This window comes from Melospiza melodia, chromosome 8 (genome assembly GCF_035770615.1).
Source record: "Melospiza melodia melodia isolate bMelMel2 chromosome 8, bMelMel2.pri, whole genome shotgun sequence".
In the NCBI taxonomy this organism is placed as follows: Eukaryota; Metazoa; Chordata; class Aves; order Passeriformes; family Passerellidae; genus Melospiza; species Melospiza melodia.
Genome location: NC_086201.1, coordinates 22,652,389 through 22,678,088, shown reverse-complemented (window position 1 = coordinate 22,678,088; position 25,700 = coordinate 22,652,389). Strand labels below are relative to the sequence as shown.

At 40.6% G+C, this 25,700-nt stretch overlaps 1 protein-coding gene across 20 annotated transcripts in view; it reads left to right on the top strand.

Moving 5' to 3' along the window:
* Positions 1 to 25,348, top strand: part of TTN (titin) — a 238,040-nt gene extending 212,692 nt beyond the window's left edge. For 19 of the 20 annotated variants that reach the window (XM_063162226.1, XM_063162223.1, XM_063162220.1 and 16 more), the window contains 29 exons: positions 82 to 384; positions 545 to 850; positions 964 to 2,730; positions 2,826 to 3,122; positions 3,693 to 3,980; positions 4,074 to 4,373; positions 4,454 to 6,520; positions 6,611 to 6,913; positions 6,996 to 7,301; positions 7,390 to 7,680; positions 7,797 to 8,096; positions 8,201 to 8,506; positions 8,755 to 9,060; positions 9,159 to 9,440; positions 9,658 to 10,251; positions 10,353 to 10,640; positions 10,770 to 11,069; positions 11,520 to 11,822; positions 12,100 to 12,402; positions 12,521 to 13,105; positions 13,242 to 13,547; positions 13,639 to 13,938; positions 14,186 to 14,761; positions 14,854 to 15,159; positions 15,819 to 16,412; positions 16,530 to 22,474; positions 22,563 to 22,716; positions 23,654 to 23,947; positions 24,072 to 25,348. In XM_063162226.1, coding sequence (XP_063018296.1) covers positions 82 to 384; positions 545 to 850; positions 964 to 2,730; positions 2,826 to 3,122; positions 3,693 to 3,980; positions 4,074 to 4,373; positions 4,454 to 6,520; positions 6,611 to 6,913; positions 6,996 to 7,301; positions 7,390 to 7,680; positions 7,797 to 8,096; positions 8,201 to 8,506; positions 8,755 to 9,060; positions 9,159 to 9,440; positions 9,658 to 10,251; positions 10,353 to 10,640; positions 10,770 to 11,069; positions 11,520 to 11,822; positions 12,100 to 12,402; positions 12,521 to 13,105; positions 13,242 to 13,547; positions 13,639 to 13,938; positions 14,186 to 14,761; positions 14,854 to 15,159; positions 15,819 to 16,412; positions 16,530 to 22,474; positions 22,563 to 22,716; positions 23,654 to 23,947; positions 24,072 to 24,370 — 18,569 coding nt within the window. In that variant the 3' untranslated portion in view covers positions 24,371 to 25,348. The remainder of the gene's footprint in view (positions 1 to 81; positions 385 to 544; positions 851 to 963; positions 2,731 to 2,825; positions 3,123 to 3,692; positions 3,981 to 4,073; positions 4,374 to 4,453; positions 6,521 to 6,610; positions 6,914 to 6,995; positions 7,302 to 7,389; positions 7,681 to 7,796; positions 8,097 to 8,200; positions 8,507 to 8,754; positions 9,061 to 9,158; positions 9,441 to 9,657; positions 10,252 to 10,352; positions 10,641 to 10,769; positions 11,070 to 11,519; positions 11,823 to 12,099; positions 12,403 to 12,520; positions 13,106 to 13,241; positions 13,548 to 13,638; positions 13,939 to 14,185; positions 14,762 to 14,853; positions 15,160 to 15,818; positions 16,413 to 16,529; positions 22,475 to 22,562; positions 22,717 to 23,653; positions 23,948 to 24,071) is intronic. The other variant, XM_063162224.1, reaches the window with a different exon arrangement.
* The last annotated feature ends 352 nt before the right edge of the window (positions 25,349 to 25,700 follow it).

Sequence of the window (25,700 nt, the reverse complement as noted above, 5' to 3'; positions counted from 1 at the left end):
TAAAATAACTTATGCAACTGAATTGTTTTGTGTACTGTTTGTAAGTAGCTCTGATTTACTGACAAATGATTTTTTATTCAGTCACACCTGGACCACCTAGTACACCAGAAGTCACGAAGATAACCAAGAATTCCATGACTGTTGTCTGGAGTAGGCCCACTGTTGATGGAGGCAGTGAAATATCAGGATATTTTCTGGAGAAACGTGACAAGAAGAGTCTGAGTTGGTTCAAGGTCTCTAAAGAAACCATTCGGGACACCAGACAGAAAGTAACAGGTCTGACTGAAAATAGCGAATATCATTTCCGAGTTTGTGCCGTCAATGCAGCTGGACCAGGTCCCTTCTCTGAGGCTTCTGACTTCTACAAAGCTGCAGATCCTGTTGGTAAGATTCAATGTGCATTTCTTCCAATAGGTTAGAAAGCAACGGAAAATTAGTAGTTAGGCTGGGATTATAGCAACTAATTGAGGGCAGATTTTTCTTCCTCTTACAATTAGTGGGATTCTGATTGGTGTTTTTTTTCCCCATAAACTATCATTTACAGATAAGCCAGGCACACCAACAAAGCTGAAAGTTGTGGACACAACCAAGACATCTGTTACCCTTGGCTGGATTAAACCTGCCTATGATGGAGGAAGTCCAATTACCCACTATGTGGTGGAGAAGAGGGAAGGTGAAGAGCAAGAATGGACTGTAGTCAGTACCAAGGGAGAAGTGAGAACAACTGAATATGTTGTATCCCACCTTCAGCCAAGTGTTAATTACTATTTCCGTGTATCTGCTATGAATTGTGCTGGACAAGGAGAGCCTATTGAAATGATGGAACCCGTTCAAGCTAAAGATATTCTTGGTACTGTATTTCTTTGTGATTTATCATTTTCCTGTGTGTTTGGGGTTTTTTTAAAACCATTTCTTATTTTACATTCCAAGTATGAATTATTAATTTTTTATTTATTTCCACAGTGGCACCAGAGATTGATCTGGATGTTGCTCTTCGGACATCTATTGTTGCTAAAGCAGGCGAAGATGTGGAAATAACGATTCCATTCAAGGGAAGACCTCCGCCAACAGTCACATGGAGAAAGGGGGACAAGAATCTTGGTACTGATGAAAGATATATCATCCAAAACACAGACTCATCTACACTACTTGTTATTCCTCAAGTTACACGAAATGATACAGGAAAATATGTTCTTACAATTGAAAATGGAGTTGGAGAAGCAAAATCATCATTTGTGAATGTAAAAGTACTTGACACACCTTCTGCATGCCAGAAGCTGCAGCTCAAGCATGTTTCTCGTGGCACAGTTACACTGGTCTGGGAGCCACCTCTCATCAATGGTGGTTCTGAAATAACAAATTATGTTGTTGAAAGAAGAGATGCTACAAAGAGGGCCTGGTCAACTGTTACAACAAAATGTTCTCATACCACCTTTAAACTGACTAACCTGTCAGAAAAGACTGCATTCTTTTTCCGTGTTCTTGCTGAAAATGAAATTGGTCTAGGTGAACCTTGTGAGACCACTGAACCAGTGAAAGCTGCTGACGTACCTGGACCTGTAAAAGACCTAGCCATGAAAGACTCTACAAAGAGTTCTGTTAAATTGCAGTGGAGCAAACCTGACTATGATGGTGGTAGCATTATATCAGACTATGTTATTGAAAAGAAACTTCAGGAAGAGAAAGAATGGACATATGCAGGCACAAGCAAGAGCTGTGAATTTGTAGCTGACAAACTTAAAGAGCTCTCTGTCATGGAATTCAGAGTCTTTGCTAAAAACGAAAAAGGCATGAGTGACTCTGTTACTGTTGGACCCATTACTGTGAAAGAACTTATTATAACACCTGAGGCTGACCTTTCTGATATTCCTGGAGGTCAGATTGCAGTAAGAATTGGACATAATCTGCACGTTGAATTGCCCTATAAAGGTAAACCTAATCCATCAATGAGCTGGCTCAAGGACAACCTCCCTCTTAAAGAAACAGAACATCTTCGTTTCAAGAAAACTGAAAACAAGATAAGTTTAAGTATCAAGAATGTGAAAAAGGAGCATGGTGGCAAATATACTTTAATTCTTGATAATGTAGTCTGCAGAAAGTCATTCACAATCACTGTAATCACTCTTGGTCCTCCATCTAAGCCAAAAGCACCTTTAAGAATAGATGAAATCAAAGCAGATAGTGTAGTTTTGTCATGGGAGGCTCCTGATGATGATGGGGGAGGAGAAATTACTGGCTACAGCATTGAGAAGAGAGAAACATCACAAATGAATTGGAAGCTGGTGTGTTCAAGTGCTGCAAGAACAACCTTCAAAGTACCAAACCTTGTTAAAGATACTGAATATCAGTTTAGAGTTCGTGCAGAAAACAGATACGGAGTGAGCCCACCTCTTGTCTCAGCGGATGTTGTGGCAAAGCACCAGTTTAAACCACCAGGTGCCCCAGGCAAGCCTGTTGTATACAACGTAACTGCTGATGGAATGAGCATTTCTTGGGACGCTCCCGTTTATGATGGCGGTTCGGAGATTATGGGATACCATGTTGAAAAGAAGGAAAGAAACAGTATTTTGTGGCAGAAGGTTAATGTTGCATTAATATCTAACAGAGAATACAGGATTACTGGACTGCTTGAGGGCCTGGATTACCAGTTCCAAGTATATGCTGAAAACGCTGCAGGTCTAAGCCGAGCTAGTGAGCCAAGCAAATATACTTTGGCAGTCTCTCCAGTGGGTAAGTGAATAACTAATCACTCATCCAAGAAAATTCTGTTCTTGTAGATTATTGTGAGCAGTAATAAAAATAAATCTTCATTATTTTCCTTTCAGACCCACCTGGTACTCCTGATTACATTGATGTCACTAGGGAGACCATCACCCTGAAATGGAACCCCCCTCTGCGTGACGGAGGCAGTAAGATTGTGGCTTACAGCATTGAGAAGCGGCAAGGAAGTGCAGACCGTTGGCTCAGGTGTAACTTTACTGATGTCAGTGAGTGCCAGTACACAGTCACGGGGCTCAGTCCAGGTGACCGGTATGAATTCAGAGTGCTCGCAAGAAATGCTGTTGGTACCATCAGCCCACCTTCACAGTCTTCAGGCTATATCATGACCAGAGATGAAAATGGTAAGAATTATTTTTAATATGCTTGGGTATTGAAGCCAGATAGCTTCTGGCTGTACTGATGGGAAGTGGGAAGTCAAGGGGCAAAGAACTTGTGACTGAGGTCCTCACAGTCAATTCAGAACACTTATGTTCATACTCCAAGGTGGGAGGGTCTAAATTAAAGATCCAAATCTGGCAGACATACATAATCAATTGCTGAAAAGCATAGCACTCTACATTGCTCTTGGATAAGCAGCAGCAGCAAAATTGGAAAGGCACGGACTGTAATATTCCAATGTACAGAATAATTTCAAAATTAAAATGTGCCTCAAGTCGTTTGGCATACTATTAACATCACATATTAACCATACCTTTCACCTTCATATATGTGCAAATATATATATATGATGCACTTATGGATAGTTACAGGAAAAATAAATTTGTCATTCATATAATAACTGCTATTTGGAGAATGACATTCTGTAAGGGAAATAATTTTATATTTCACAGACTTTTATAATTAGTACATTTAGGAGAGTACCAGAAAAGTATTTAGCTATATGGAAATTGATTTATATTTTCCTTTTTTAGTTGCTCCAACAATTGAATTTGGTGCTGAACACTTCGAAGGCGTTACTGTTAAAGCTGGAGAGAGCATTAGACTTAAAGCTCTAATCAGAGGACGTCCAGTACCTAAAGTGACATGGTTTAAGGATGGTAAAGAGATTGATAAAATGATGAGTATAGAAATAACTACAGCTATTGGACATAGTACAATCTTCATTAGAGATGCTGTCCGGGAACATCGTGGAGTCTACACAGTAGAAGCCAAAAATGCATCAGGCACTAAACGAGAAGATATTACCATCAGAGTACAAGGTACTGCACCAAGCACTTTCAGCATGCTTTTTTAAAAATAGTATTTTATTCTAAGTGTCAGCAAATTATAACTCTGAACCTTTGATATTGCAGACACACCAGGAAAAGTTGGTGGACCAATACGATTCACAAACATCACTGGAGAAAAAGTCACATTATGGTGGGAGCCTCCAGCTAATGATGGCTGTGCTTCTATTTCTCACTACATAATTGAAAAACGTGAAACCAGCAGGATTGCTTGGGCATTAGTTGAAGATAAATGTGAAGCTTGCAGCTATACAGCACTTAAATTAATTAAGGGCAATGAGTATCAGTTCCGTGTCTCTGCAGTGAACAAATTTGGAGTTGGCAGACCATTGGAGTCTGATCCAGTTATCGCACAAATACCTTACAGTAAGTTTCCATCTCCTTCTGCACAAATACCCATGGAGTTACCATCTTGTCCTTCTAATGACGTTTTTCTTTGGTTTTAGCTCTCCCTGATGCACCAGGAACTCCAGAGCCTACCCATGTAACAGGAGACAGTATCACACTCACATGGGCAAGACCAGAGTCAGATGGTGGAAGCGAGATAAATGAGTACATTCTTGAAAGGAGAGAAAAGAAGAGCATGCGCTGGGTTAAAGTATCCAGCAAGAGGCCCATTACTGAGAACAGATACAGAGTAACTGGCCTTATTGAAGGCAATGAGTATGAGTTCCATGTCATGGCTGAAAACGCTGCAGGGGTTGGACCTCCAAGCGACGTTTCGAAGCTGATTAAATGCAGAGAACCAGTCAGCCCGCCAAGTGCTCCTAATGTTGTCAAGGTGACAGACACATCAAAAACTAGTGTAAGCTTAGAGTGGACAAAGCCAGTTTTTGATGGAGGCATGGAAATAATTGGGTACATCATTGAGATGTGCAAGGCTGATCTTGAAGCATGGCAGAAAGTCAATGCAGAGACTGTTATTGCTACTAAATATACTGTTGTTGATTTGGAGGCAGGAGAACACTATAAATTCAGAGTTAGTGCTGTCAATGGTGCTGGCAGAGGAGAAAGTTGCGAAGTTCCTGCTTCAGTCCAAACTGTGGACAGGCTTTCTGCACCTGAACTTGACATTGATGCAAACTTCAAGCAGACTCATATTGTAAGAGCAGGTGCAAGCATTCGTCTGTTTATTGCTTTCTCTGGAAGGCCAGTTCCTACTGCGGTGTGGTCCAAAGCAGATGCTAATCTTAGTTTGCGTGCTGACATTCAAACAACTGATTCATTCAGCACTTTGACTGTAGAGGAATGCAATAGAAATGATGCTGGCAAGTATGTCTTTACTGTGGAAAACAACAGTGGAAGCAAGTCTATTACATTTACTGTCAAGGTTTTGGACACACCTGGTCCACCAGGTCCTATTACCTTTAAAGATGTGACTCGAACATCTATTACTTTAATGTGGGATGCTCCTGTTCTGGACGGAGGTTCTCGTATCCACCACTATGTTGTGGAAAAACGTGAAGCAAGTCGTCGTAGCTGGCAAGTAGTGAGTTCAAAATGCACTCGGCAAATCTTTAAGGTCACAGATCTAGCAGAAGGTATGCCGTATTACTACCGAGTATCAGCAGAAAATGAATATGGTGTAGGTGAACCCTGTGAATTAACAGAACCAGTTGTGGCCACAGAAGAACCTGCTCCACCTAAGAGACTAGATATTGTTGATACAACCAAATCTTCTGTAGTTTTAGCTTGGCTTAAACCTGATCATGATGGTGGTAGCCGTATTACTGGATACCTTCTTGAAATGAGACAAAAAGGATCTGACTCCTGGACTGGAGCTGGACAAACCAAGCAACTTACTTTCACCATTGAAGGCCTTGTGGAGAACACAGAATATGAGTTCCGGGTGAAGGCAAAGAATGATGCTGGCTACAGTGAGCCAAGAGAAGCTTTCTCTTCTGTTATTGTTAAGGAGCCACAGATTGAACCAACAGCAGATCTCAGCGACATAAGCAGACAGCTTATAACATGCAAGGCTGGAAGCACCTTTACTATTGATATACCAATCAGTGGGCGCCCAGCTCCAAAAGTGACTTGGAAACTTGAGGAGATGAGGCTGAAGGAAACTGAAAGAGTGACCATCAAGACAACAAAAGACCGAACCACGCTGACTGTAAAAGACAGTATGAGAGGTGACTCTGGTAAATACTACCTTACACTTGAGAACACTGCTGGTGTGAAAACGTTTACTGTCACAGTGGTAGTCATAGGAAGGCCAGGTCCTGTCACAGGCCCAATTGAAATATCGTCTGTATCTGCTGAGTCCTGTGTGTTGACCTGGAAAGAACCTGAAGATGATGGTGGCAGTGACATTACAAACTACATTGTAGAGAAACGTGAATCTGGCACAACAGCATGGCAGCTGGTGAACTCCAGTGTGAAACGCACACAGATCAAAGTCAGTCATCTCACAAAATATCAAGAGTACAGTTTCCGAGTGAGCTCAGAAAATAGATTTGGTGTCAGCAAGCCAGTTGAATCAAAAACAGTAGTTGCTGAGCATCCATTTGGTAAGTGAAACACTTCTAAATTTGTTCTTTTCTTCTGACTAAGGTATTTAGAGTTACTAACATTTTCCTCCCCACCTTTTTCATGTCTAGTCCCACCAAGCCCACCCTCAAGGCCAGAAGTCTATTCTGTGTCTGCAAGTGCCATGGCCATTCGCTGGGAGGAACCCTATCATGATGGCGGCAGCAAAGTCATTGGATATTGGGTGGAAAAGAAGGAGCGCAACACCATCCTTTGGGTGAAGGAGAACAAAGTACCATGCTGTGACTGCAACTATAAAGTCACAGGGTTGGTGGAAGGCCTAGAATATCAATTCAGAACCTATGCTCTAAATGCTGCAGGTGTTAGCAAAGCTAGTGAAGCTTCCAGACCTGTAGTGGCTCAAAATCCAGTTGGTAAGTATTACTTTTAGAGTTATGTTGTTACTTAAGCTAAAATAGGATTGCATTTCTCATTTTTTCTGCTTTATTCCTCCAGATCCACCAGGAAGACCAGAAGTAACAGATGTCACCAGATCTACAGTGTCACTGAGCTGGTCACCTCCACTTTATGATGGTGGAAGCAAAATAATCGGATATATTGTTGAGCGCAAACCATATAACGAATCTGGTGATGGACGTTGGCTGAAATGCAATTATACCATTGTCTCAGAAAACTTTTTTACTGTGACAGCTCTTAGTGAAGATGAAGCCTATGAATTCCGTGTACTAGCAAAGAATGCTGCTGGTGTGATTAGCAAAGGATCTGAATCAACTGGTGCTGTCATTTGCAAAGATGAATACAGTAAGGAATATTTACTTGGAACTTTTAGAAACATGATGTTCTATTTTTAGTACTGTCATGTAATTTTTTTCCAAATCTCTTTTTCCAGCACCACCAAAGGCTGAACTTGATGCCAGACTGCAGGGAGAAGTTCTGAGCATTAGGGCTGGATCAGATCTTGTTCTTGATGCAGCCGTTGGTGGAAAACCAGAACCAAAAGTCTTCTGGTCCAAAGGTGACAGGGAACTGGAGCTATGTGAAAAGATATCTCTGCAATATACCAGCAAACGAGCTATTGCAATTATCAAGTTCTGTGACAGAAGTGATAGTGGAAAATATACCCTGACAGTTAAAAATGCCAGTGGGATGAAACAAATTTCTGTTGTTGTCAAAGTGCTTGGTATGTATCCCATGATTAGTATTAATACTTAGTATACTGAAAAAAATCAGCATTCTTTTAAATGAGAAGCTTTTCCTTAGCCACTAATGACAGTATTTATTTTGATTCCTACACAGATTCACCAGGTCCATGTGCAGGCAAAATCACAGTTAGCAGAGTAACAGAGGAGAAATGTACTCTGGCATGGAACATTCCTGAGGAAGATGGAGGTGCAGAAATCACTCACTACATCATAGAAAGGCGTGAAACCAGCAGACTTCATTGGGTTATTGTTGAGGCTGAATGCCAGACTTTATCAACTGTGGTAACAAAACTTATTAAAAATAATGAATACATTTTCCGTGTGAGAGCTGTCAACAAATATGGACCAGGTGTTCCACTTGAATCAGAAACTGTGATTGCCAGGAATGCTTTCAGTGAGTATTACTACCTTCCATTCTGCATCAGAATTTGTTGAATAATTCTCATGGATAAACAATGTGTTGAACAATCTTTTTTTCTCCTCACCTTTATAAAATAGCTATTCCAACACAGCCTGGTGCTCCTGAAGAAGTGACCGTTGGCAAGGAGCATATCATTATTCAGTGGTCGAAACCAGAATCGGATGGTGGCAGTGAGATTAAGGACTATCTTGTGGACAAACGAGAAAGGAAGAGTCTGCGCTGGACACGAGTGAATAGAGATTATACCATTTATGACACCAGACTGAAAGTCACTGGTCTCATGGAAGGGGGCCAGTACCAGTTCCGTGTCACTGCAGTGAATGCTGCTGGAAACAGTGAACCTAGCGAAGCTTCACAATACATATTATGTAAAGAACCATCATGTAAGTTTCTATATTTAAAACATGTTTTGATGTTTATTTTTAATAATGGAGCATTAACTCACATTGACACTTTAACTAAGAAAGCCATAACCACACATAAACTCACTGAACTAGATAGTATTGGAATAACTTAAAAACAGTTACAGTTCATATTAAATGTATTTCCTAGAATTAGCTGTCTGGAAATTGGTTTTGACTGTAAAATGTTTTCTGTACCAATATAAAATGCATTTTCTTTTTTTTCAAAGACACTCCTGCATCACCTTCAGTTCCAAGAGTTGTGGATACTACAATGCACAGCATCAGTTTAGCATGGTCAAAGCCCACATATGATGGTGGTGCTGACCTCTTAGGCTACGTTCTTGAAATGAAAGAAGAAGGTAGTGAACAGTGGTATCGAGCACATACAGCCGCCACTCTGAGGAATGCTGAGTTCACCGTGACTGGTCTTAAAACAAACCAGAAATACCAATTCCGAGTTGCTGCAACAAATGTGAATGGTATGAGTGAATTTAGTGAATCATCAGCAGAAATAGAACCTGTGGAAAGAATAGGTAATTTGAAAACCTAATATATATTTTAATGAACCCATATTTTCCTTTAGGACTTTTATAAGATTAACTAATTCCATACTTCTTATACTTTTCATCAGAAACACCTGAACTTGAGCTTGCTGATGATCTGAAGAAGACAGTTACAGTCAGAGCTGGTGGTTCCCTGCGCCTAATGGTCTCTGTATCTGGCAGACCTGCTCCTGTAATCACATGGAGCAAGCAGGGTGTTGACCTTGTGAGTCGAGGCATTATTGATACTACAGACAGCTACACTCTGCTTATTGTGGATAAAGTTAATCGGTATGATGCTGGAAAATACATCATTGAGGCTGAAAATCAATCAGGAAAAAAATCTGCAACTATTTCTGTGAAAGTGTATGGTAAGTACTGCTACAATTGTATATGAGCATTACAGTACTCTGCATGCTCATTGCTCAGAAATAAGTGTCATTCATTTCCAAATACATAATTTCTGGAGCTGTGGTAGTTTATAAATCAAATCCCAGCATTTTTGTTTTATGCAGAAGTAATCATTGACTGTAAAATGAAAGGATCCAAAAAGGGGAAAAAAAAATCTTGTTTGCTTGTTTGTTTTAGACACACCTGGTCCACCACCTGCAGTGAGAGTTAAGGAAGTATCAAAAGATTCTGTGACACTTACTTGGGACATTCCAGTCATTGATGGTGGAGCCCCAGTCAACAATTACATAATTGAGAAACGTGAAGCTTCCATGAGAGCTTACAAGACAGTCACTACCAAATGCAGCAAGACATTTTACAGAGTTGCTGGACTTCTGGAAGGAGCTTTGTATTATTTCAGAGTACTACCAGAAAATATTTACGGCATTGGTGAAGGCTGTGAAACATCTGATGCAGTACTGGTATCTGATGTCCCCATGGTACCACAAAAACTTGAAGTGATTGACACCACTAAATCAACTGTTACACTTGCCTGGGAGAAGCCACTGCATGATGGTGGCAGCAGATTGACTGGCTATGTCATCGAGGCCAGCAAAGCTGGAACAGAAAGATGGTTGAAGGTAGTGACATTGAAGCCTACTGTGTTCGAGCATACCATTATCTCTCTCAATGAAGGTGAACAGTACTTGTTCAGGGTCAGAGCACAGAATCAGAAGGGCGTGTCAGAACCACGTGAGATTGTCACAGCAGTGACAGTTCAAGACCGAAAAGGTAGGTATCTACTGTTCAAAACAATAGGGTCAAGCTTACACCAAAAGAATGTGATAGGTACAAAACAGGTATTTAAAATATCAATTATTTGGTTTCCTTAGTTCTACCAACAATTGACTTCAGTGGAATACCTCAGAAGACAATCCATGTACCTGCTGGCAAGCCCATTGAATTAGCCATTCCAATTGAAGGACGACCACCTCCAACTGCATCTTGGTTCTTTGCTGGTTCTAAACTAAAAGAATCAGAACGCATCAAAATGGAGACTTCTGCCAAAATGGCCAAACTAACTGTGCGTGAGACCACCATACATGACACAGGGGAGTATACACTTGAACTGAAGAACACAACTGGAACAGTTACTGATGCAGTAAAGGTTATAATCCTTGGTAAGAGTTCATCAAAATAATTGTCCGTAACCTTCCTCCATTCAAACTTTTACATGAGAAATATGATTGGTTTTTTGCACCTGTTTTGTAAGCTTCTCTTTTCTTTTTTTCATTTTTTTTTTCCCCTAGACAAGCCTGGACCTCCTATTGGACCTATCAGAATTGATGAAATTGATGCAAATTATGTGACCATCTCATGGGAGCCTCCTGAGCTGGATGGTGGAGCTGCCCTTAGTGGTTATGTGGTAGAACAGCGTGATGCTCACCGTCCTGGATGGCTGCCAGTTTCAGAATCAGTAACCAGGACAACATTTAAGTTCACCAGACTTGTTGAAGGTGCAGAATATGTGTTCCGTGTAGCTGCTACAAACCGCTTTGGAATTGGATCTTACCTGCAGTCTGAAATTATAGAATGCAAGAGCAGAATCCGTAAGTCTTAATTTTTGTTCAATGTCTATCTTTAAAATTAAAAATATATATTTAAATTGGCTTATATATCCACAGATATAATAGAACTTTCTAGATGTTGCTACTTCCTTTTGCCAGATAAAATTGTACATTATAATGCACAGTAATCGTGTTATTTTCCAGAGGAAAATATTCCATCCATAAATCTATATAGGTATTATAGATGTACTGCACAGAATATGGATGGTAAACTTGGATTTTCTGCTCAGGTCTACCATCAGTCTTGAAAAAGTTCTCTACCCCATTACAAAACAAGAAGTTTTACCTGATCTGTAAATTACTTCAGTACCTACTAATAAAAGAGTTTGATAAGACATTGATATTAAATTGTTATTCACAATATGCCACATCATACTGGTATATAAAGTCGTCTGACACTTTCTTCACTAATTCCATGTCATGTTTTTACAGGTATTCCTGGTCCTCCTGGCACTCCAGAAGTGTTTGATATCTCTCGAGATGGCATGACATTGACTTGGTATCCTCCAGAAGATGATGGTGACTCGCAGATTACTGGTTATATTGTGGAACGCAAAGAAGTTAGAGCAGATAGATGGATCCGTGCAAATAAAGTTCCAGTCACCATGACTCGTTACCGTTCCACTGGGTTGGTTGAAGGATTGGAATATGAGCACCGGGTCACAGCAATCAATGCCAGAGGCACTGGGAAACCCAGCCGTCCTTCCAAGTCTGCTGTTGCCAGAGATCCAATTGGTAAGTAATTTCCTACAAATATTAAACACATGACGGTAGAAGGGAATGGCATTATGGTAGAATTAATTCTAATTTGGAAAATTTTCTGGGTGTACTAACAAATGAGATTCTGACTGGAGAAAACAAAGAAAATATTAGTGAAAATCTTTCTTTCAAAGTCTTCCTTTTTAAATTCACTATAGACTTATTAGAGAGTAAGTTGAAAGTTAGCATTTATTTCAGTTTTTGAATATTCTTAGAAACAAATCTCACATGCCTATCTGACCTTCTCTTCCAGCTCCTCCAGGTAAACCTCAGAATCCAAGAGTCACTGATACTACAAGAACATCTGTCTCCCTGGCTTGGAGTCCTCCAGAAGATGAAGGTGGTTCTAAAGTTACTGGCTACTTAATTGAGATGCAGAAGGTTGATCAATTTGAATGGACCAAATGCAATACTACACCAACCAAGATTCGGGAATACACCTTGACACATCTTCCTCAAGGTGCAGAGTACAGATTCCGAGTGCTAGCCTGTAATGCTGGCGGGCCAGGAGAACCTGCTGAAGTGCCAGGAACAGTCAAAATTACAGAAATGCTTGGTAAGACATTTCAAGCCTTAGCTCTTGTTGAAAGCTGTCCTAAAAATTTTTTTTGCCTAAAGCAGGTATGATATCATCTGTAGAAGGACATATCATGACATGTTATTTTTGTTTGCAGAATATCCTGACTATGAACTTGATGAAAAATACCAAGAAGGTCTCATGGTGAGACAAGGAGGAGTAATCAGGCTTACAATACCCATTAAGGGTAAGCCCATCCCAGTATGCAAATGGACAAAAGAAGGACAGGACGTCAGCAAGAGGGCCATGATTGCGACTTCTGAGACTCACACAGAACTTGTGATCAAAGATGCAGAAAGAGAAGATTCGGGCACCTATGATTTGGTCCTGGAAAACAAGTGCGGCAAAAAAGCCGTGTACATTAAAGTCAGAGTGATTGGCATTCCAAATCCACCAGAAGGACCACTTGAGTATGATGATATACAAGCTCGTTCTGTCAGAGTGAGCTGGAGACCTCCTACAGATGATGGTGGTGCAGATATCCTGGGTTATATTGTTGAGAGAAGAGAAGTACCGAAGACTGCCTGGTACACTGTTGACTCTAGAGTGAAAGGGACATCACTAGTGGTGAAAGGACTCAAAGAAAATGTGGAATATCACTTCCGTGTTTCTGCTGAAAACCATTTTGGTATTAGCAAATCTCTCAAATCTGAAGAACCAGCAGTACCAAAGACACCTCTAAGTAAGTTTTCTTTTCAACTCAAAAAAAAAGAGAAATTAATTACTACATTATGATCTAAAAGTGCGACAATATATGCAGAAATATTAATGCTGTGTCACTGTTATTTTTTTATTGTTATTATTACCATTTTTAACAGATCCGCCAGAGCCTCCAAACAACCCACCTGAAGTCCTTGATGTTACAAAGAGTTCTGTCAACTTGTCCTGGTCCAGACCTAAAGATGATGGTGGTTCTCGTGTAACTGGCTACTATATTGAACGGAAAGAGACGTCTACAGAAAAATGGGTCCGGCATAATAAGACACAGATTACCACTACAATGTACACAGTCACAGGACTTGTTCCAGATGCTGAATATCAATTCCGTGTCATTGCTCAAAATGACATTGGTGAAAGTGAAGCAAGTCCTGCTTCTGAACCAGTTGTATGCAAGGATCCATTCGGTAAGATAATGATCGCATTAACAGATCTTTTGAAGAGCAGCTTAATGACATTTTGAGAAAAACTGATTTTCTGTTTTATTTTAATTTTCAGACAAACCAAGCCAACCTGGAGAAATTGAGATCACTTCTATCTTCAAGGACAGCATTACATTAGAATGGGAACGACCTGAAAGTGATGGTGGCAAAGAGATCCTTGGCTATTGGGTTGAATATCGCCAGTCTGGAGAAAGCACCTGGAAAAAATGCAATAAGGAACGGATCAAGGACAGGCAGTTTACAGTAGGAGGTTTACTAGAGGCCACAGAATATGAGTTCCGTGTTTTTGCAGAAAATCAGACTGGCCTCAGCAGACCTCGAAGGACTGCGATGGCAGTGAAAACTAAATTAACATGTAAGCAAAAATACACTGTCACATTTACTGTTGTAATATTGTTGTAATATTGGTACGTCATAAACCATGATGCTGCATTTAAGATGCTTCCTATTTTGTTTTATGTGATATTTGCTAACATGACTATCCCAAAGGACAGTCTCTCAAGAGGATCAAGTATAAATGAAAACTAATTTACAGTAATACAGTAATAGAGGCAAATGTCATAGTAATCATCATTATTTTCTTCTTATTTTCTTTATCACAGCTGGAGAAGCACCTGCCATTAAAAAAGAAATGCAGGATGTTACAACTAAACTGGGTGAGGCAGCTCAGCTGACATGCCAGATTGTTGGGAGACCTTTGCCTGATATTAAATGGTACCGCTTTGGCAAAGAGCTGGTACAAAGCAGAAAATACAAAATGTCGTCTGATGGACGCAATCATACGCTGACAGTAATGACAGATGAACAGGAGGATGAAGGTCTCTACACTTGTATGGCTACCAATGATGTTGGAGAAATTGAAACTAGTGGCAAGCTATTATTGCAGGCTCCTCCTCAGTTCCACCCTGGCTTCCCATTGAAAGAGAAATACTATGCAGGTGCAGGTGGCACCCTCCGCCTTCATGTTGTGTATATTGGCCGGCCAGTACCAGCAATAACTTGGTTCCATGGCAACAAGCCTTTGAGAGGATCAGAAACAATTACTATTGAGAACACAGAACAGTATACTCATCTTGCTATTAAGAATGTCCAGCACAAGACTCACGCTGGGAAGTACAAAGTACAACTCAGTAACACATTTGGAACAGTTGACACTGTACTTAATGTGGAAATACAAGGTAATTAATTTTCTTTTCAGTATTTTGTGGAATTTTTTTTTCAAATATTGACTGGAAATACAAATAAAAATTTTGTGCTTTTTCTTGTACAGATAAACCAGATAAACCAGTAGGACCAATTGTTATAGAGTCTATACTGAAGAATTCTGTGGTGATAAGCTGGAAACCACCAGAAGATGATGGAGGTGTTATGATAACCAATTACATCATAGAGAAACGTGAAGCCAAGGAAGGAGCAGAATGGCAACTTGTGTCTTCAAGTATTTCAGGCACAACCTGTAGAATTGTTAACCTAACTGAAAATGCAGGCTATTATTTCCGTGTTTCTGCTCAGAATATGTACGGCATTAGTGAAGCACTGGAGGTCTCATCAATAGTTTTTATAAAGCCTCCATTCGGTAAGTAGAGCCTAAAATATGAATGCCTTTATGCTCCTGTGTTTTCATTTAAGCCCAGCCCCACACAGCTGTTTGATCACTGTCCCACCTCTTGGATCAGGGGAGAATTAGAAGGGTAAAAGCTGAAAAACTCTTGGGTTGAGATAAAGACAATTTAATAGGAAAAGGGAAAGCTGCTTACACTAGCAATGCAAAACAAGGAATTCATTCCCTGCTTCCCATGTGTTCAGCCATCTCCAGGAGAGCAGGGCCCCCATCACACGTAACAGTGGCTTGGGAAGACAAGTGCCATCACTCCAAATGTCCCACCCTTCCCCCCTTTTATTACTGAGCATGGTGTCATATGTCTGGAATATCCCTTTGGTCAGCTGGGCTCACCTGTCCTGGCTGTGTCTCCTCTCACCTTCCCAGGCACCCCCAACTTCTCACCAGTATGGAAGTGAGAAAAAGAAGAAATGGCCTTGTCTCTGTGTAAGCTCTGCTCAGCAATAACAAAGACATGTCTGTATTATCGACCTTGTGTTCAGCACAAATCCAAAACAGCCCCATAGTAGCCATTGTGAAGAAAGTTAACTCTACCCCAGCCAAAACCAGCATACCCTGTAATTAATTAGTAAGGCAAGCTCACTTCAGTTTTTGAACTTTGTTATTCTTTACAGATAAACCAGGACAACCTGGCCAGCCAGTAGCAAGTGCTGTCACAAAGGATTCTTGCGTTGTCTCATGGAAACCACCTGCAAGTGATGGTGGTGCAAAGATTAGAACTTACTATCTTGAGAAGCGTGAGAAAAAACAAAACAAGTGGATTTCTGTAACAACAGATGAAATTCGTGAAACAGTCTACTCTGTGAAAGATCTTATTGAAGGTCTTGAATACGAGTTCCGTGTAAAATGTGAAAATCTTGGTGGTGAAAGTGAGTGGAGTGAGGTATCCGAACCAGTCATTCCAAAATCTGATGTACCAATTAAAGCTCCACATTTCAAGGAAGAACTAAGGAATCTGAATGTGAAATTTCAAGCTAATGCCACATTTGTCTGCAAAGTCACTGGCCATCCTAAGCCAATTGTCAAGTGGTACAGACAGGGCAAAGAAATCATGCCAGATGGGGAAAAGATCAAGATACAGGAATTCAAGGGAGGATATTACCAGCTGGTCATCACGAATGTAACAGATGATGATGCCACAGTATATCAAGTTAGAGCTACCAACCAAGGTGGATCTGTGTCTGGCACTGCCTCTCTGGATGTTGAAGGTGAATGAAGGGTCTTGATAATCAAGACAAATTCATTTTAATTTTGAATATTTAGACTGTTGATGCTCTTCTCATGTGCTTTTGCTTACATGTTTTTTCTTCCTCTTTCTATTCCAGTTCCTGCAAAGATTCATTTGCCCAAAAACTTGGAAGGCATGGGAGCTGTTCACGCTCTCCGAGGGGAAGTGGTGAGCATCAAGATTCCATTCAGTGGCAAGCCACCCCCTGTGATCACATGGCAGAAGGGACAAGATCTCATCGATACTAATGGACACTACCAAGTCATTGTTACACGGTCATTCACATCTCTTGTTTTCCCAAATGGTGTTGACAGAAAAGATGCAGGGTTTTACATTGTTTGTGCCAAAAACAGATTTGGAATTGATCAAAAAACAGTTGAATTAGATGTGGCTGATGTGCCTGATCCACCAAGAGGTTTGAAGGTAACTGACATTTCAAGGGATTCAGTCAACTTAACCTGGAATGAACCAGCTACTGATGGTGGAAGCAGGATCATAAACTACATTGTTGAGAAACGTGCTACAACAGCAGAGCGATGGATTCGTGTTGCACAAGCTCGTGATACACGATACACAGTGGTGAACCTATTTGGCAAGACCACCTACCAGTTCCGTGTAATTGCAGAGAACAAGTTTGGCCAAAGTCAGCCTTCTGAACCTACTGATCCAATTGTAACAAAGGAAGATAAGACCAGAGTATTGAACTATGATGAAGAAGTTGATGAAACCAGAGAAATTACGGCAGCTAAAGCAGGTCACTATTCTACAAAGGAGCTCTATGACAAATACATGATTGCAGAAGAGCTTGGACGTGGGCAGTTTGGCATTGCGCACCGCTGTGTTGAGGCAGCTTCAAAAAAGACTTACCTAGCCAAATTTGTCAAAGTAAAGGGTGCAGACCAAGTTTTGGTAAAGAAAGAAATTTCCATCCTAAACATTGCTAGGCACCGAAATATCCTGTATCTTCATGAGTCATTTGAGAGCCTAGAAGAGTTGGTCATGATCTTTGAATTCATTTCTGGCGTTGACATCTTTGAAAGAATTAGCACAGCTTCATTTGAACTTAATGAAAGAGAAATAGTAAATTACGTACGCCAGGTCTGTGATGCACTAGAATTTTTACATCGTCATAGCATTGGACATTTTGATATTAAACCAGACAATATTATTTACTTCACAAGAAGAAGCTCTGTAATTAAAATTGTTGAATTTGGTCAGGCCAGACAGTTGAGGCCTGGAGACAGCTTTAGACTCCAGTTCACTTCTCCTGAATATTATGCACCTGAAGTACATCACCATGACTTGGTCAGCACAGCTACGGACATGTGGTCAGTTGGTGCTCTAACATACATACTTCTCAGTGGCCTTAACCCTTTCATTGCTGAAACAAACCAACAAGTTATTGAAAATATTCTAAATGCTGAATACAGCTTTGAGGATGAAGCATTCAAAGACATAAGCATCGAAGCCATGGACTTCATTGATCGCCTACTAGTAAAGGAAAGAAAATCTAGGATGACAGCTGCTGAAGCGCTTAATCATGTGTGGCTAAAACAGCAGACAGAAAAGACCAGCACCAAAACTATTAAGACCTTAAGGCACAGGCGTTACTATCAAACTCTAGTAAAGAAGGAGTGGAACACAGTTGTGTCAGTAGCCCGCATTTCCTGTGGAGGTGCAATTAGATCCCAGAAAGGCATAACAGTGGCTAAAGTTAAAGTTGCCCCAATAGACATTGGGCCTATTGCTGGGCAGATAAAGCATAATGTTGCAGAAGAAGGAGGCCATGCCAAATATGTATGTACGATTGAAAACTATGATGAGTCCACACAAGTCACATGGTACTTTGGTATGAGGCAATTAGAAAGCAATGAGAAATACGAAATCAAATATGAAGATGGTGTGGCAACCATGTATGTCAAAGATGTTTCTAAAACAGATGATGGTACCTACAGATGCAAGGTGGTGAATGATTATGGTGAGGACAGCTCTTATGCAGAACTTTTTGTTAAAGGTGTGAGAGAAATTTCTGAGCACTACAGATGCAGAACTGTTAGAAAAGTGAAACGACGGGTTGATACTATGAGACTATTAGAGCATCCCCCAGAATTTACTCTGCCTTTGTATAACCGCACTGCCTATGTTGGAGAAAATGTCAGGTTTGGAGTAACTATAACAGTTCACCCAGAACCTCGCGTAACATGGTACAAATCAGGCCAGAAAATCAAACCTGGGGATGATGATAGGAAGTATACTTTCGAATCAGATAAGGGTCTTTATCAACTTGTCATCAATAATGTCACTGAAGAGGATGATGCTGAATACAGTATTGTGGCACGCAATAAATATGGTGAAGACAGCTGCAAAGCTAAGCTGACTGTGATTCCGCATCCCCCTCCAGCAGATGCCACGCTCAGGCCAATGTTTAAAAGACTGCTGGCAAATGCTGAATGTCAAGAAGGCCAAAATGTCAGTTTTGAGATCAGGGTATCTGGTGTGCCAAAACCAACGTTGACATGGGAGAAAGATGGTCAACCTCTATCCTTTGGTCCCAACTTTGATATAATTCATGAAGGTTTAGATTACTATGCTTTGCACATCAGAGATACTTTACCAGAAGACAGTGGCTACTACAGAGTAACTGCTACAAACAGTGCTGGATCTACAAGCTGTCAGGCTTATCTAAAAGTTGAACGCTTGAAATACGTCAAGCGTGAGTACAAGACAGAAGAAGAGCGGGAGAAACATGTACAGAGGCAAATTGACAAGACCTTACGAATGGCAGAAATCCTTTCTGGGGTTGAAGCTGTTCCATTGACACAAACTGCACAAGAGGCTCTCAGAGAAGCTGCTATCTTATATAAACCAGCTGTTAGCACAAAGACCGTTAAAGGTGAATATGAAGTTCAGAAAGAAGAAAAGAAGGAGAAGGAGGAAAGGAGACTTCGTATGCCATATGAGATCCCAGAGCCTCGCAAACATGCTGCTCTTGAGGAAGATCAGCAAATTAAACACTTTGTGCCTCTGTCAGACATGAAGTGGTACAAGAGGCTGCGAGACCAGTATGAAATGCCAGGAAAACTTGAGAGGACTGTTCAGAAACGCCAGAAACGCATACGTCTTTCCAGGTGGGAGCAATTCTATGTGATGCCGCTGCCTCGCATTTCTGATCAGTACAAGCCTAAATGGCGCATACCAAAGCTGACACAAGACGATCTTGAAATTGTGAGACCAGCACGCCGGCATACCCCATCTCCAGAGTATGAATATCACTATAGACCAAGAAGGCGCTCGCTTGGTGACTTGTCTGATGAGGAATTGCTCATGCCGATAGATGACTACCTTGCCATGAAGAGAACTGAAGAGGAAAGACTGCGCCTTGAAGAGGAGCTGGAGTTGGGCTTTTCTGCTTCCCCACCAAGTAGAAGCCCCCCACGCTTTGAACTGTCTGCCCTTCGATATTCTACTGCAGGAGCACAGGTCAGTTCAGAGGAAGAAAGTAAAAGAGAGCTGAGGTATTCAAGCTATCACATTCCAACTAAAGCTGAGACAAGTGCAAGCTATGCAGAGCTTCGTCAACGTCACGACAGGGCTGCCTACAGACCACCTAAACAAAAGCAAAGAATAATGGATGAGCGGGAGGATGAAGAATTGCTCCGGCCTGTTGGCACTGATCAGCGACTCTCTGGGTACAGGAGTGAGCTTAAATATATGGCAGAGGAAGAAAAGAGTAGACTCAGGAGAAGGAGGGAAAGAGAAATAACGGAGATCACATCAGAAGAAGAAGAAGAAATAGAAATGGTGCAATATGCTCGCAGGGAATTTTCACCCTCCTCTAAATTACTTAGGAGAAGAAGATCCCTGTCTCCAACTTACATTGAGTTGATGCGTCCTGTATCTGAATTAATTCGACCTCGCTCACGGCCTCCTGAAGAAAGTGAGAGAAGATCCCCAACACCAGAGAGAACTCGACCACGCTCACCTAGCCCAGTTGGTAGTGAAAGATCTCTCTCCCGGTTTGAGAGGATGGCAAGATTTGATATATTTTCTAGATACGAGTCCATGAAATCTGCTCTGAAAACTCAAAAAACGATGGAAAGGAAATATGAAGTTCTGACTCAGCAGCCTTTCACCCTAGACCATGCTCCTCGCATTACGCTGAGGATGCGCTCACACCGGGTGCCGTGTGGCCATAATACCAGGTTCATTCTCAATGTCCAGTCAAAACCAACCGCCGAAGTGAAGTGGTACCACAATGGTATTGAGCTGCAAGAGAGCAGTAAGATACACTTCACCAATACCAGTGGTGTATTAACTCTGGAGATTCTCGACTGCCACATTGATGACAGTGGAACATACCGAGCTGTATGCACAAACTACAAAGGGGAATGCTCTGATTATGCAACACTAGATGTTACTGGAGGAGATTACACTACATACTCTTCCCAGAGGAGAGATGAAGAAGTACCAAGGTCAATTTTGCCTGACTTGACAAAAACAGAAGCATATGCAATCTCCTCGTTTAAGAAAGCATCTGAAACAGAAGCAAGTTCCTCAGTAAGAGAGGTCAAATCAGAAGTGTCATCAACAAGAGAATCACTTTTATCTTATGAACACTATGCTGCTTCTGAAGAAAAAGTCACTGCAGCTGAAAGAAAATCACTGGAAGAAAGGACTTCACACAAAGCATTTAAAAGCACTCTGCCAGCAACAATCCTTACAAAGCCACGGTCAATCACAGTTTCTGAAGGGGAGACTGCAAGATTTTCCTGTGATGTTGATGGTGAACCAGCACCAACAATAACATGGCTCCGTGCAGGTCAGCCTATTGTTTCTTCAAGGCGCTTCCAGGTAACACGAACACAGTACAAGTCTACCTTTGAAATTTCTTCCGTCCAGATATCAGATGAAGGAAGTTACACTGTTGTGGTGGAAAACTCCGAAGGAAGACAGGAAGCCCACTTTACTTTGACCATTCAAAGAACAAAAATTCCTGAAAAAGCAATTACATCACCTCCAAGGATCAAATCTCCTGAGCCTCGTGTAAAGTCACCAGAGCCAGTTAAGTCTCCTAAACGAGTGAAATCTCCTGAACCCATCAGCAGTCCCCCAAAAGCTAAGTCACCACCTGCAGACAAAATGGTAACAGAGAAAGTACAGTTACCAACTGCTTCTCCACCAAAGATTAAACAACATCTGAAAGCAGAAACTCTTGGAGATAAAGTAAAGTTATCCTGTGCAGTTGAAAGCAATGTTTTAAGTGTCAGAGAAGTGGCTTGGTATAAGGATGGTAAAAAACTGAAAGAAGACCATCATTTCAAGTTTCATTATGCAGCAGATGGCACTTATGAGCTCAAAATCCAAGAGCTCATGGAATCTGATAAAGGAGAATATACCTGTGAAATTATTGGGGAAGGAGGTGTTTCAAAAACTAACTTCCAGTTTACTGGCCAAGTATTTAAAAATATCTATTCCCAGGTAAGAGGTGCAACTGAATCTCATAAAACAGTTCAGAAAGAAGATGAGTCACTTATGGTTTCTAGCCAGAAGAAATCAGTAGTGGCAACTGAAGAGAAATCTGCAGTTCAAGAAGTCATTAAAAAGTCAGTTGTTACAGAAGATGTCAGACAAATGAAAGCAGAAATTACAGCTTCTTCAACCAAAATGACAATGTCTGAAGGGCAAAAAGTGACAGTGAAGGCCAACATTCCTGGTGCCTCTGAAGTAAAATGGGTGCTGAATGGAATGGAGCTGAGAAATTCAGATGATTACAGATATGGCGTTTCTGGAACTGATCACACGCTAACTATCAAAAAGGCCAGTAGTAAGGATGAAGGTATACTCACCTGTGAGGGTAAAACTGATGAAGGCATTATTAAATGCCAGTATGTTGTGACCCTTTCTAAAGAGCGCTCCAGTGAACCAGCATTCATCATGCAGCCGAAGTCTCAAAATGTCAATGAAGGACAAGACGTGTTGTTCACCTGTGAAGTCTCTGGGGAGCCTTCTCCTGAAGTTGAGTGGTTAAAGAATAATCAACCTGTAAGTAATCATTTAATATGTTTACTTGAAAAAATAGAATTATTCATAAAATTTATCTTAATGAAACCATTTTTGTTCCCTTCCTTAGATTGCAGTTTCATCGCATCTCAGAGTATCTCGCTCTAAAAATATATATTCTCTTGAGATTCGAAATGCCACAGTGAGTGACACTGGAAAATACACAGTCAAGGCAAAAAATTATCATGGGCAGTGTTCTGCTACAGCATCTTTGACTGTACTCCGTAAGTTTGCTCTTCAGATCTTGTGTTTAGAATAGTCACAACTTTTTGCTGTGGTGTGTCTACTAAAATGACTTACAATAAAATCCACCGGCAGTGTTGACTTCAGTATTTTAAGATGTTCATCTTTTTTTTTTTAAATTACATATACAGCCCTAAAACAGCATTAGAAATCTTTTTAACACCCTGAGTAGCACAGAGGTGCTCTATTACATCAACAGGTGCATGGTAAAAGAAAGCTATGAGCATTTGTTCTCGGATGAGTGTGTTAAGACCTTGGTGCTGGCAATTATTCCTTCTTCTAAAAGGAAAAAAAAATCTATTTACTAAAAAAATCTGTTACAATAAAATGAAGTCATTCCACAGTTAAAGATTTTTATGGCAATTTAATAGAACTGGGTTTACTATTTTATTAGCTATACCATATCCCAGTTCCTAGCATCAAGGTGTGGTGGTGATTTGCTTGCATGACTGTGTGGGTTTAAAGCAAAGCTGCAGTGATTGAGCTTTCCTGTTGCCCTTTACAGCTACAAAACAATGCAGTGAAATACAGATTTTACTATTCTGTGTTTTTAAGAGCTTGAAAACGTTTCACAGCTTCTACAAATATCAAATGAGCACACACAATTAATTTCTCAGTGTCATGGTTCTAATAAGAAACACTGTGTGATGACCTGTTTTTTCTTAAGTATGTATGGTTTTCCTTGAAGCTCATACATACTGTAAGTTTTTGCCTATTTTTTAATTTCTAAATTACTGTTTGTGATTTCGATATCTTGACTCAAATGATTGTAAACAAGTGTATACTCCACTGCAGTTTTCCATTGAAAGCAAAGTATGCCATCTTCATTTCTGTAAAATTAACCATACAGAACTGCATGACTTTGTTAGTTAATGTGATGTTGTTGCTTTTTCCTTCTATGTTTGCAATGCTCCTCAGCTCTAGTTGAAGAACCTCCGAAAGAGGTAGTATTGAAGACCAGTGGCGACGCAAGCATGCACGAAAGTTTTTCTTCTCAGTCCTTTCAAATGGCTTCTTCTAAACAAGAGGCTTCATTCAGCAGTTTCAGCAGTAGCAGCATGACTGAAATGAAATTTGAAAGCATGTCTGCCAAAAGCATGTCCTCCATGAAAGAATCCTTTGTAGAGATGAGCTCCAGCAGTATTATGGGGAAATCTAGCATGGCTCAACTGGAGAGTTCAACTAGTAAAATGCTTAAATCAGGTCTGAGAGGTGAGCATTACAATTATTGGTAGAGTTAGTGCTTCAGCTATCCTGAAGTAGTCCTCAGAGTAAAGCTGCTTCATGGCTTAGTGAAAACAGACTAACTTGGTATTTCTTCCCCTATTTTATAAAGGAGTACCACCCAAAATCGAAGCTCTCCCATCTGATATCAGCATTGAAGAAGGAAAAGTTCTCACACTATCCTGTGCCTTTTCGGGTGAACCTGCTCCTGAAATAACATGGTACTGCAGAGGGAGAAAAATTACCAGTCAGGACCAGCAAGGCAGATTCCACATCGAAACCAGTGAAGATCTAACCACCCTGATCATCATGGATGTCCAGAAGAACGACGGTGGACTTTATACTCTGAATTTAGGGAATGAATTTGGTACCGATTCTGCCACTGTGAATATAAATATCCGATCACCTTAGAGAGCTTAATCTGTATTATTTACACTTGTATTTTTACAAGTGATTCATATACGGACTGAAATATCTGATATGTAAATATAAAAGAAAAATATTTTTTTACCTACCTGAACGAGACAAAGTCCAGACCTATACATTATGACTTATAGTCATTATTGACCTAAGAATTTAAACCACTTTTTTCACTGACATGTACATACTGTATATAGCCGAAGTTAACGGTTATGAAGTTTTGTACCGTTTATTTTATGACATTTTGAAACGTAACTTTTGGAACTAACAGTTGGCAGGGGAAAGTTTCCTAGCAAACGACTACCCAGCTCAACATTTAACTAATTTTTGCGCCTCAACTCATTGTTGATGTCTAAGAATGCCTCAACAGGTAGAGAGGCTCCCTGTTGAAGATTTCCTACACCTAAGACATGATACTGTGCACAGTATTTCATACGTGCACAAATATTTATGTTGAATCAGAAATGTAAGGCATTGGTGATGTTTGCAATTACCCTCCTGTAAGCATTGCTTTAATGTTTTACATTGCATCTGATTATGTCATAATTGTCCTACCTGACTGACAATTTCTGGACAAAGTGCAAGCGGCCAGCACTTTGTTCACCCACCGTGTACTGTTTCTGACATATTGACTGCCTGAATAGCTTTTAAAAAAGTAACATCACCTGGCCATCCCCTTAATCAACAAAGCTATTTAGGTATTCAAGTGCAGCAGCAGTACCCCATCTCGGAGGTTCTTAGGGTGCAGTGAGTGAGTTTGTGTGGTAGTATTAGACACCCAGTAGTCACTTCCAGGCAACTAAGCAATGAACCACAGTTTGAAAACAAACTGTTGCTACAACATCAAATACCAGTCTGCACTTCAATTTGCTTTAGTTCTCCTAATGTAGTATTAGAGCTTAGTAGCTGTTGAACCTCCTTGAGATAGAATTGTTCATTTGAAATAAAGCATGCTTTCTGCACCATAAAGTCTGTGACTCCTTCTTTATTTATTATGCTGCTTTTACAGTTCCTGTACTACACTGCAGAAAAAGAGTTGCTGAAACAAAAGATGAGACAGAAACGCAGTTCTCCAATGTAAACCAGGGAGTTAACTGTTGACAATCCAGCCATCTGTTAGAAACAGCTTATCCACCAGCCAGCCTTGGAAAGTTACTTCAAAAAAAATGTTCTTCATAGGTTCCTTATTGACAAAGGATAAATTCTAGCACACGCCTAAACATTCTTACCCTGCTGTTCTTACCCTTCTGTTACCCTTACCCTTCTGTTATTTCCAGGCTTTCCTCTACACCGTCTTGGTTTTTTGGCAGCTTCAACGTGT